Source organism: Felis catus, chromosome F1, assembly GCF_018350175.1.
Source record: "Felis catus isolate Fca126 chromosome F1, F.catus_Fca126_mat1.0, whole genome shotgun sequence".
Taxonomy (NCBI): domain Eukaryota; kingdom Metazoa; phylum Chordata; class Mammalia; order Carnivora; family Felidae; genus Felis; species Felis catus.
In genome coordinates, this window is record NC_058384.1 from 21,002,627 (window position 1) to 21,015,368 (window position 12,742).

The 12,742-nt window shown below is 45.3% G+C and overlaps 1 protein-coding gene across 5 annotated transcripts in view; it reads left to right on the forward strand.

Moving 5' to 3' along the window:
- Positions 1-5,486, forward strand: part of AXDND1 (axonemal dynein light chain domain containing 1) — an 83,704-nt gene extending 78,218 nt beyond the window's left edge. For 2 of the 5 annotated variants that reach the window (XM_045048686.1, XM_045048684.1), the window contains 3 exons: positions 1,131-1,213; positions 2,298-2,554; positions 5,199-5,486. In XM_045048686.1, the coding sequence (XP_044904621.1) occupies positions 1,131-1,213; positions 2,298-2,554; positions 5,199-5,278 (420 nt within the window). In that variant the 3' untranslated portion in view covers positions 5,279-5,486. Of the gene's footprint in view, positions 1-1,130; positions 1,214-1,328; positions 1,925-2,297; positions 2,555-5,198 lie in introns of those variants that run through there. The other 3 variants (XM_045048682.1, XM_045048683.1, XM_045048685.1) reach the window with 2 other exon arrangements.
- Positions 5,487-12,742: the final 7,256 nt, after the last annotated feature.

The window sequence follows — 12,742 nt, forward strand, 5'->3', positions numbered from 1 at the left end:
ACTGGGACGATAAGAAGAGAGTAAAAGAGCTAGGGTAACAGTGAAAATGTTTCACGTGGTTTTTCTCTGGTTTTCCTTTAGAAAAAGCTAGCATAGTGCCATGGGCCGTGTGGGTGAGAATGAAGAGGCCCAGATGAGGGTTTTGCTTTAACCCACTAGATCCTTCTGTGTGGATGGAAGGCTGCCTACCCTCTCAGAGCTCCCTTTCCGTCTATGATGTGGGGCTTACCTTTTACGCGCCTCAGGTTCGGAAACATGGATAAATGAGACTTTTAACACAGTTGTGGGCGAAAAGGGGCGAAGGGGAGTGGGAGGTACAGGCTTCCAGTTATGGAATGAATAAGTCACAGGGATGAGAGGTACAGCACAGGGAATATAGCCAGTGACATAGTAATAGCGTCGTATGGTGACAGATGGAATCCACACTTGCAGTGAGCACAGCATAAGGTATAGATTCGTCCAACCAGCATGCGGTACACCTGGAAGTAATGTAACATCGTGTGTTAACTATCCTTCAATTTTTAAAATGTACGGTTCTGGGAAAATGTCATATTTATTTTAAAATATGCTTATAATTTTTGTTTTCTAAATACCTTCTTTTACCTTTCTCTTGTTTCCTAGAATGTATGTAGAGTCAAGATAAATGAAAGAGGCGGGGTTTTTTTTTCATACTTTCACTGCCTTGATATTTATTGAGTTCCCTAAGGCCCTGAGAGATCTGATTGGATGTTACAATGTTATGTGCTTGGTGAAGTAAATTCTTAAGAAAAATAGTTAATTTCCTTGATCATCAACTTGATTTATTACAGAAACACATTTAGCCTTCTCTTTATTTTTAAACCTTTTCTTCTTTCCTTGTTTCTTTTTGTTGATATTATTTTCCCTGCTTCTTCACAGTTCTAATCAAATTTATATCCACCTGTAGCATGAATAATTTGGAAGCTGGTATGCTGTGTGGCCATAGGTAGTCCCTGTTCTTTTTTGGTGTTAAGACTGCTTGATCATTTACTATATAAATATGGATAGTAGAAAAAAATATTCTGGAAGGCTTAGTCCAAAACATTCTGAAGAAGTAGAGTATTAACTGTTGGGATTCTCAGTTCACTCATACTGCTAATTTCCTTTGTCAGAGAGAATCAGCTAGTCAAGGCACACTGGCCCCAAAGTATCTTGAAGCAATGGCTATAATTGAACGCACACAGGAGAAGCTGATGTAAGTATGAGGCTCCACAATGGTAACAACAAAGATTGCCGGCCAGGAGGTTTAGCTGAGAAATCCACACTTCGTGGCTAACCTGTGTTTCTTCTGCTTCCTTTATCCTCACTAGTTGGTTGGGTATCTCCAAGTCTTCTGCTAATGGCAATGAAGTACACTGCTTCCACAGGAACATCCGTCCTCGCCCACGGTGGAGATGGAGGGAGGGAACGTGTGTGTACGTGGGGAATAGGGTGTTAGGAGGGTCTATTCAGTGTGTTTCTAAGAGACGAGCTAGAGACGGAGCTGGGAGAAATACTCTGCAAGAAAGAATGCTACATAACCCCAAGAGTAGGAAGGGCGATATAGTCAAGATGGTTGTGAGTACCAAGAGAAGAGCACAGCCATGTAGACATATAACACGCACTCTAGGAATTAAGAAGCACGTTTCAAATTGGCTTTATTTTTTGTCAGATCTGGTTTTAGAGGTTCTGGAAAAGAAAGGACACTATTGATTTAGTATGGTGGATCACATCAATGAAGAGGAGCCAAAATTAGCTACTGAAAAAGGGGTTCCTTGGCTATTGATGGGAAATCCAAATACCCAAAGTCAGATTTCACTAAGAAATTATAAGTATGTTGCATCCTTTTTTTTAAAGTTTTATTTTATTTTTTGAGAGACAGAGAGAGACAGAGCATGAGCAGGGGAGGGGCAGAGAGAGAGGGAGACACAGAATCCAAAGCAGGCTGCAGGCTCTGAGCTGTCAGCACAGAGCCCCATGCGAGGCTTGAACTCACCAACAGTGAGATCATGACCTGAGCCAAAGTCAGACACTCAACCGACTGAGCCACCCAGGGGCCCCATAAATATGTTGCATCCTTAAATCACAGCATGACTGCCACTCTGATATCGCCATCCAAGTAGCTTCCAGGACCCCAGTTCTGGGTTAATGATTGATGCTGCTGCCTCCCTTCTTTGTACGTTTTGGATGGACATATCTAATTCTACTGCCTCTTCTAGATTATGTGTTCCTATTCATGAAAGATACTTTTTCAAACCTTTCCGTTTTGTTGTGTTTTCTCTGGCCTTTGTCCACATCAGAGAGTTTGAAAGCAGAGCCAGACAAGCAGAGGAGAAGTTTGAGGAGGCAAATGAGAAACTTCATCATACCCTCATAAGAAATAAAGAACTAGAGAGGGAAGTAGAGGATATTTTGATAAGGTCTCAAGAGAGGGAGGCTGAAAGACGAAGAGAAGAAGAAAATGAAAGAGGAGGAGAAGAAGAAGAAGAAAAAGAAGAAGAGGAAGAAGAAGAAGGAAACAAGGCAGTAGAATGTTCCTCGGAGTCTCTAAAGAAAGGTGAGGCTTGCTTTCTCATTTTGCTTTATTAAGGTTTTACTCATGAAATGAAACTTGTTTGGGTCACAAATATCTTAGAAGAATATTATTTATTGGTTCATGCTTTTCACAGGAATGCACATACATTTAACCATGTTACTGTCTTATTTGGACAACTCACAAAAAAGAAACCCAAACGACTAACAATTGTCGACAATAAACTAACATGAGATACAATTTTTACTTCTAAATCTGGCAAAGAGTTTTAAAAACAAAAGAACATAATGCTGATCAGAAGGGGCAAAGTAGTTCGTTTTACAGATGATACTCGTGGGTGGATAGACATATAGCTCTTTGAGAAAATAATTTGAAGGTATGTATGGATATGCCTTTAAAACATGCATGTACTTTGACCTCTGACTGATTTTACCCTTGAGAATCTAGTCCAAGGAAATAATCCTAAATATAGAAAAAAAAGATTAATGCACAAAGATGTTCAATGTATCATTGTATATAATAGAAACAACCTACCTCCAATCATGGAAGAAGGGTTAATTAATAATGCTATACTAATATACTTGAATATTATACCACTATTAAAATGGTTTGTAATGACATGGGAAGTTCTTATATTTAAATATCAAATGTAAGGAAACAGGAGATGACACACTTTTTTACAGCATTATTTAACTCTTATTTAAAGCGTTTTTAAACTCTTTTTTAAAAAAGACCAGAAGGAAATTGTGTCCAAATATTGACAGACATTGTCTCTGGTTGATGGAGGTTTATGGGGAATTTTGAGTTTAGTTTTTGATACTTGTTGGATTTTCTATGATGAAAATTATTCTTCTACAGGAATTATTATTATTCTACAGGAAAAGATTTAACTCTTTATTTTCTTGTGTCTAATTAATGCTATAACCTGCCCTCAAGCAGTTTCCCGTATGCCCAGTTTTGGAGGCTATTTTTTGATTTTTGTTTTCATCTTCCACCTGTGGTCTCATCCCAGGACAGCTGCTAGTATAAGGGATAGCACCGGGAACATAGCTACTTTCTGTTTTCTTTGGTCACTCCTGTCTTCACCTACACCCCCAGCAAAAGCAGTAGGTTAGCCGGTGCCCCACAGCCTCCCGCTCACGTGTGCTGTATCCAGACTGTCACCAGACTGAGCTCAGTTTCTCTCTTTCTGTTAACTGTCCACTAGTAAAACGCTGATTATTCCAAGTGTGACAATCCTTTAGCTTTACGTTTGACTATATGTGAGATAGTATTCACGGATTAAAAAATTTTCATCTTACACTGTGTAATTTTATCCTGACGGCTTGCAAACTAGACTTTTTCCAGATTACGGAATAATAAATATGCAAACCATGCCAAAGGCTTTCGCGTTAACCTGGAGAGGTTAGCTCAGTATGGAATGAGTGACTTTGTTTTTCTCGATTTCCATAAAGATCGTGGGGATGAGGTTAAATCCAGAATAGAAAAAGTATTAATAGTTTTAAGTAGAGGATGACTGTATACAGTGTATCCCCAACCTATAAACAATTACTTACACAAACATAGCCACCCTGCCCCTTCCTTCCAAATACCCCTTCAGAGTCATTGTCAGGGGGGCTCAAAAGTGGAGGATGAGAAGCTTTGCAAGGCTTAGGAGAGTTGGCTCCTAAGCCTGGCAGTACGCACGCCATGCGGGAGACCTGACCACTTTCCCCGGAAAATCCATAAATTGGACATTCCTTAGGGTGAGCAGACAGTTCCTTTGAAAAATGCAATGAGACCAATGTGGGACTTGTATGGCACATGCAGTGTCATATTTGTGTTAGATGGAGCATGAGATCACCTTCCCCCAAGAGATGGGCTGCGAAGGGACGCTTACATATGGTAAAGGGACGAGGCTTGTGCACGCTGGGTATGGGGAAGATCTGGACGGAGTAGGAGACACATTTGTTTTTGTTTTATGGCAGTATTTTTCATATTTGGCAAATCATTGTGCTCTGAGCTGTGAATGAAGACAGGAATCGAGAGGGAAGTTGACAAAGATGAATGGTGGCTTAGTCTCTGATCTCAGCGAGGCCTGCCTCGGTTAGGAGCTGGGAGCTGGGAGCCGGGAGATACACTAGGAGCAAGACGAGGGCGTGAACAAGAGGACCGAATGCAGGATGAGGTGGCAGCAGCCAGTCGGAAGGATCCGAAGTGAGAAGCCTGGTGTCATGGAGCAGCCAGGGAGAGCCGGCTTGATGGCAGGAGGCCCCCTGCACCCGTCCCGAGGGCGGGGCTGGAGTAGGGTCTGTGTGCAGGAGGCAGGGAGACAGCAGTGCAGCAATGGATGGGGATTCTGGATCCTGGCTCTATTTGAATTTTTTTTTTTTTCCCGCCAGTCTCGGGATATGTATAGGAAGGAAGAGGAAATCCCTCTCCTTGACCACATAGTCCTCTTTTCCGGGACCCAGAACTCAGGTGACTAGCTGGCTGCACTTTAACTTTGGGAAAATGTGCTCTGAATCCCAGTAACCAACTTAGAGTCAAATCTGGGGTACATTGCCTGTTTGTAGCTTGGGAGGTACTCAGGCAGAATGGAATTTTTTAAACACTGTGTGAAGTTAAAAGTCCTCCGTAAATATTAGATGTCATTACTACAGTATTCTAATTGTTTTTGTCTTTTCAGAAGCGCAGCGCAAGGAGGGTCTTCTCAACCCTAAGTCCAGGACCCGGACTAAACCCAGCTATAAGACCAAACCCAAGTAACATCCTCAGGGTGTTGGGCTTCAGCATGGCTGCCCTCACCGATACCCGTGTGCTACCGAGCTGACAGTGTGGCTCGATCCGAGGGACTTCCTGCACAACAGCTACTGCAAAGGCCGCGAATATTTTGTTTTTACAAGTCGCAGCAGTGGCTGGAGGGAATAAGTGCATTAGTTTATTTCCCAGATTAAAAATAGCTTGTGCGAAAGTTTGCTAGCCTCTTCAGCTGAGTTCCTAACAGAGGTCCGTGAAAAGTATCAGTTACTGTCAAGAAAATAATGCTTTTTGAAGACTCTGAACTCTGCAAAGAAGAGTGGCAAATAAAAAGCATTATTTTTTCGATTTAAAAGAGAGGAGCCTGACAAGGCTCTCAGGTTTCTGCAGCATTTTCAGATTTCTTATGATTTCAGGCATCCTTATGATTTATTTGATTTTCACAATACCACTACAAAGTAGGTCGGGGAGATACTGTTATCCCCATTCCTCAGAAGATGAAACTGAGGCCCCAAAGGGTTATACGACTCCCCGCGGTCACAGAACTGATCGTTGTCAGGGCCCCCAGCTTACTGGACCTGTGTCCGGATGTTTGGCAATGGTGATGGAACACCAGGCCATTGTTCAGGTGGTTTCCTTCACAGGGAAAGGGCGGAAGGTCGTTACTGAAATTTAAGAACATTGCTGAAGATTCACCCAGAATCTCCATTTTTTGCTTCAATCGCCTCACATATCTGCTCTGTTCATGACCCTGGATCCACGTAGGCACTAGAGATGGACTAACTTGCAAAAATAAGTTGCAAGTGACAAATGGACGTTCTGGGCGGTCACTCAGCAAGGACTCCCTCCTGCCTCACTGCTCCTGGTGTGCTTGTACTTGCTCTGATCTCGGGCTCCAAACACCTGTGCTGAGATTTCTGTACCTGCTTTGGCTCCACGTATTTGGTGTTCCTTTGGATTCATCTCCTGGAATTTTGGACCTTTGCCTGTTCCTTACACCTCAGAAACCCCGTGACCCAGAGTCCCCAGCCTTTGTCAGCCCAGTCGCTGGCCAGGCCTACGTCTGGCCACCATCAAAGTGTGGGTAGGATGAGTTTCAAGAATGCGTGGGGTCTACCGAAGCCTGCGGGATGGCTCTAAGTCTGAGGGAAGAAAACGGGACTTCAGACAGTTGGCTGTGTTTGTGGCTCAGCCGAAAGCCAAAGCTGATGTTCCCACTTACAGTTCATTTGCTGGGGCAGAGCCAGTCCTACCCTTTTGCTTTCCCAGAGATTCTAGATGATTCTAGCAAATTTGGAGGCTTCTTGGTGGGATTTCAGCATACTTTTTAATTAATTTCCCAGTTTGCAGCAATGAGTGGTCGTTTCCGTACAAATCAGCAGCCCCCATCCCTGAACACGAGAGCCTTGCCCCTCAGAACACGGCAGCTCCATCGGGTGCAAGGCTCCATCTCTAAAGGCCAGAGTTATGGCTGCTGCCACAATTAGAACGAGACGTTTGGCACCATGAACCTAGCTGGGTGGTTTGCTTGCGAGCCACAGAAACCCACTCTTGCAAACACATGAAAGTGTGTTGGGGAGCCCAGGGGGTAGAGGGAAGTCTTAAAGAGCCAGGCCAGGAACAGATGGGACCAGACGGTTTTAGATTTCAGGAGCAAGAACTGCTTCACCATGTGCCCCAGTTGCTATCACCAAACAAACTCCAATCGTTTCTTCCGTCTTTAAATGATTGTGCTAAAGTCTGAGTGAGAGAAAGGTACCCTGTGGTCACAAACCACCCCGTGGATGTACCAGTGGTGGCAAGAGGATGTCTGGGATCTCTAGCTGCCTTAAAGGGAAGGGAGGACACCTTGCTCTACTATTCCACCAAAACAGATCACAGTATGGGGAAAGGAACTGCCCAGAAGACAATGAGGTTGGTGGTAGGAGGGCATAAGGGATGTGAAGTGGGTTAAAGAACAAAACGTGTGCTACAGGAAAGGCGTCTGCAACGGTGCTCCCTAACAGCCTGGGCAGCTCCATTTTCCCAAAGAGCTGACTTGTGGGCAGTTTGAGATAGTCCTCGAGACCTTGCCACACCTTCTCAGAGTGATCCTGAGCTGGCTCCCGAGAGGCCAGCCGCTCTGCTCGAATGTCCAGACAAAGGCATGCTGACCTCAGCTCCAGAGAGCTGGCCTGACCCTCCTGGAGAGGAAACTGGATGGGCCTCATCGTACTCCTGTGTTCCCCCTACCCCCCAATCTCAGTGCCTCTGTGCACCTTGACAACAAGTGCTTGAAATCTTGAGGCGGGATTCTAATACAAGAGACCCCATGCGTTAAGTTCTTCAGCTGGTCCTGTCCAAGAACCACCGCCCTGGGGGCGGGAGCTACTGGCCGTCAGGGCTACCTTTGAAGCATAGGGGCAACCTGTGTAGGGGGCCAGTCTTCTGTTTGTGTACAGCTTGGTCACTGTCATTTAGAGCTGCTGGGGTAAAACCAGAAAACAGTAATAGCCGTTTGCTGAGGACTTACTTGGCGTCATCACTGTGCCAAGCACTTCGTATATTATCTAATTTAATCACAACACTTCTGTGATGTGGGTCATACTTTTATCCTCATTCCTGTCAGGACAAGTAGCGTGTTTAAAGCTAAACATCTAGTGAGTGACCAAATCTGGTACGTCTAACAGCCGAGCACAGGCTCTCAGCTACAGTGCTATGCTGCCTCTCCACATCAGAAAAGGCTGCAAGTGCAGTTGATGGTCCCTCTTGTTAAAAAAAAAAAAATTAAATTTTTTTTTAACGTTTTATTTATTTTTGAGACAGGGAGAGACAGCATGAACAGGGGAGGGTCAGAGAGAGGGACACACAGAATCTGAAACAGGCTCCAGGCTCTGAGCTGTCAGCACAGAGCCTGACGCGGGGCTCGAACTCACGGACCACGAGATCATGACCTGAGCTGAAGTCGGCCGCTTAACCGACTGAGCCACCCAGGCGCCCCCCGCCCCCCCCAAATTTTTTTATGTTCATTCTTGAGAGAGAGAAAGAGAGAAGGGGAGAGAGAGAGAGAGCGACAGAGTGCAAGTGTGTGTGTGTGAGGGGAGGGATAGAAAGAGAGGGAGACGCAGAATCCGAAGCGGGCTCCAGGCTCTGAGCTGTCAGCACAGAGCCTGATGTGGGGCTCAAACCCATGAACTGCGAGATCATGACCTGAGCCAAAGTCAGACGCTTAACCAACTGAGCCACCCAGGGGCCCTGATGACCGCTCTTTTTAGAGGGTTTGATTTCCATACCCTCTACTTGTTGCTCAGCTCAACCGCAGAGCAAATGCACTGACACAAAATTCTAGAGGACATCAGAACCTTTGTAGACCCAGTAGACTCTGCCAGAGAACACGGTAGCCACCAGGAACAATGTGACAAGGGGAATTATACTTACTCAGCCATCCAGAAATGGCCCTCAAAGAAACAGGATGCAAGGCATAGGCAGAATGACCCGGCGGGCCTCCCAGATTTAGGGGGGTCCAAACTGCAGGCCTCCAGCACCTTCCTGCTACTACTGGTGAGCTAGGGTGGCCCTTGAAGTTTTTAAGGAGAGCCTGCAAAGCCTCCTTAAAGATGGCTTCTTTCTGGTGGAGTCCGACAACCTGTAGTACACCAGCCATTAAGTCACATGCCTGCACAATAAATTCAGGTCTAGACAGACTAAAGAGTCATTGCCAAGCGCCAGAGGCCCTGGAATAGCACTGGCACAGAACTTGTCATGGACTTGTCCCACTCTCATAGCCATGTTGTATTGGTCACAGTGGACTCCAGCTCCAGACTGGAACATCTCCCCTTCTATCAGCTTGCTGCCTACAATGGACTCAATTCGTGTGTCGCCCCAGAATTCCTACGTTGGAATCCTAGCCTCCGATGCAATGGTGTTAGCAGGCGGGCCTGGCAGATGATTAGGTCACGGGGTGGAGCCCTCACGAGTGGGATTCGCGCCCTTATAACAAAGACCCCAGAGAGCTCCCCTCTTATGCCGTGAGAGGACACGGCGAGAAGACAACTGTCTGTGAACCAAGAATTGGGCCCTCGCCGGGTCGACTGGCATCTTCATCTCGGACTCCCCAGCCTCAAATGAGAAATTTCTGTTGTTTGGAAGCCACCTTATGATATTGTGTTATAGAGCAGCCTGACTAACTAAGGCACTGCTGCTCTGTTAATGTTAACTTGCTGGAGAAAAACTCTTCCCTAGCGCATATCTTGGTTTTGGATTGTACTGTCCAGCTTGTCCTCCAGCCATCACCTCAAGATCAGTAACCAGCTGGAACGCAGCACCTGGGTGTCAAGAGAAGACTGCTGCTGGGACTCGCAGGAGGCACTGAAGCCTCACCAGCCTCTGAAGAACTTCCCCTTGACCATCACTAGACCCTTTCCCGCAGGGCAGTTTCGTAGCAACTTAGCCTTGGCATTTCCCACCCGTCAAGCACTCCCATCCCATCCCAACAGCCAATGAATAGTGGAAGATAAGTCACAGGCTGCTCGAGCAGACCCGGAAGGTGCCCTCTGGCGAGCTAATGAGAAATTTAAATGTTGACTAGAGCCAGACAGCAGAGGCGACTAACCAGGGGCTGGTGGCACAGGCACTCCCCAGACATGTAGGTAAATCTGCCTTTGACAAGACGAACCACGCTGCAGGGAATTCTTACGGGTCATAAAAGCCATTATTGCATTATTACCCTGGAACTCCCTCCTCATTGTTCTGTTCCTGGCTCTGGTTGTACCTGAATCAGCACGACCCTGCCTCCTCCTTCGTTACTTATGCCAACATCTGCCAACCTGAGATCAGGAGCCATGTATATGTGGTGCAAAGTGACCAACTACCCTCGATGCCATCTTCTTTCCAAGAACCAGTAGTCGGGCTGGGTGTGGGCCAACACAATGGTAATGAGAAATATTTCCCACTTCAGGGGCGCTCTCATTGCCATTGGTCCTGTAAATGGGCTGGACCGTCAATGACCGCGCCCTGGCTGGTCCACAAAAGCAAACTGCAAACCCTCAATGGTTAGGTACTCTAGGAAATCATGCAGAACGTCCCTCAACTCTCATCCTATCTGTTGCCTCCTCAGTGCTTGCTTTCCTCTCTCTGGCACCATACGTCAGGCCCTGGCATATTTCATGACCTGCTTTTGGCCTACTTGGATTTGACGGCCTCTTGGATGCCATATTTTGTATCTTGGCACTTCCGCTGGTTTAAAGTTTTGCCTGTTCCTTTGGCTTTCAGAATCTTCCATTGACTCTAGTCGAGACTAGTCGATCTGTGGCTTTCAGTACTGCCGCTCCCCCACAACCAAGTATGGTCACTGGGAGTAGGGAGGGACACTTCTTTTGAGAAGATGTGGAAATATTTTTCAGATGCATAGGGGCACTTGTACCCCAATGTTTATAGCAGCACTCTCAACAATAGCCAAAGTGTGGAAAGAGCCTAAGTGTCCATCAACTGATGAATGGATAAAGAAATTATGGTTTATATACACATTGGAGTACTACGTGGCAATGAGAAAGAATGAAATACGGCCCTTTGTAGCAACATGGATGGAACTGGATGCTAAGTGAAATAAGCCATACAGAGAAAGACAGATACCATATGGTTTCACTCTTATGTGGATCCTGAGAAACTTAACAGAAACCCATGGGGGAGCGGAAGGAAAAAAAAAAAAAAAAGAGGTTAGAGTGGGAGAGAGAGCCAAAGCATAAGACACTCTTAAAAACAGAACAAACTGAGGGTTGATGGGGGGTGGGAGGGAGGGAGGGTGGGTGATGGGTATTGAGGAGGGCACCTTTTGGGATGAGCACTGGGTGTTGTATGGAAACCAATTTGACAATAAACTTCATATATTGAAAAAAAATATTTTTCAGAACTGGATGAAATAGCCTTTTGAAACAAAATTCAAAGTTACCATCTCAGTGTAGAGTGATCACATAAGCTGTTAAAATAATAAATGAATTGGGCGTGGTTGCATGAATATGTAGGTCGTTTGGGGTTTTTCTGAGAGAGAGCACACACGTGTGCAGTGTGCTGGGGAGGGGCAGTGGGAGAGGGAGAGAACCTTAAGCTTGCTGAACATGGGGCCCAACGTGGGGCTCAATCTCACCACCGTGAGATCACGACCTGAGCCAAAGTTAAGAGTGGGACACTCAACCAGCTGAGTCACCCAGGCACCCCTGCATGTGTAGGTTTTGAAATGATCTCACAGTTCTGGGGCTCCTGGGTGGCTCAGCTGGTTAATCGTGCAACTCTTGATCTTGGCTCGGGTCACGATCTTGTGGGTCCGTGAGTTCGAGCACCACGTCGGGCTCCCTGCTGACAGTGCGAAGCCTCCTTGGGATTCTCTCTCTCTGCCACGCCCCTTCTCACTCTCTCTCTCTCAAAATAAATAAAAACTCAAAACAAATCATCTAACGGTTCTGCCTAATTTTGGGAAGACACATTGCTTGGCTAAAGCCCTCGGGCACGCAGGCTTGGGCTAGAGCGTGTGCTTTCCCAGCTGTGGATGGAGGTGAGGAGGCAGCTTAGAGGTGTATAACCCAGACGACCCTAGGTTGGCATCATTGCAACTGCTATATAATAAGGTACTGCTAGGGAGTTTCTGGTCTTTTGTTTTTGGAGGACAGGAGGATTGGTGGAGAGGGCAGAAATGTAGAAGTGATTGAGAGAACAGAAAAGGTAAAGCATCCTTGATCCTGGGCCTTGTTTCTGTTACTTAAACATAGTGGGGAAACAGCCTGTCCCTGATGGACAAAATGCTGTAAAAGTTTCTAGGTCCATTCCTATTTCATTCATATTTTCATATTTCTAGGTCCATTCCTATTCTATTCACGATACATTTTCTCTGTGAAATAATGCTCAGTTGGGTTTTATGGGCTAACATCATAAACAAAAACCCTTTACAGGTGTGTTTACTAAAATGTTTAAAGTTCTCAGGGATAGCAGGAACACATCTCCAAGGTAAAGTAATAACCTTGGATTAACGTGAAGAGGAAACAGGTGGTCTGAAGGACAGAGCAGTCACCAAATAGTTACCATTTCTTTCTGTACTAGCAACATGGAAGTTCCCATTATAAGTAGCATTTTACTAACATACACGATTTTAATAGTATTTTTGTAGTGTAAGATTTTATAATATTATTGATTTTTTTTAAGTCTTTAGAGGGTTTGCCATATACCTCAGCATGCTTTCTTATTTACTTGGCTAATTCTTTTCTGTAGCCACATATTTCTAATTGTGTAAGACAAGTACACAGGAGAAGCTTACACTAATTGTGTAAGACGAGTTGGTGGACACTAAGACTTACAAGAATATATTCATATTTAAGATTATCTGTACTAGAAGAGAATACTTCAGAGCATGTATGGATCACATAACGTCATTGCTGTTTGAGAAATAAGCAAGCTGGTAAATTCTATACTGAGAATACATCAGCCCCATGTTTACAGAGATGCTTC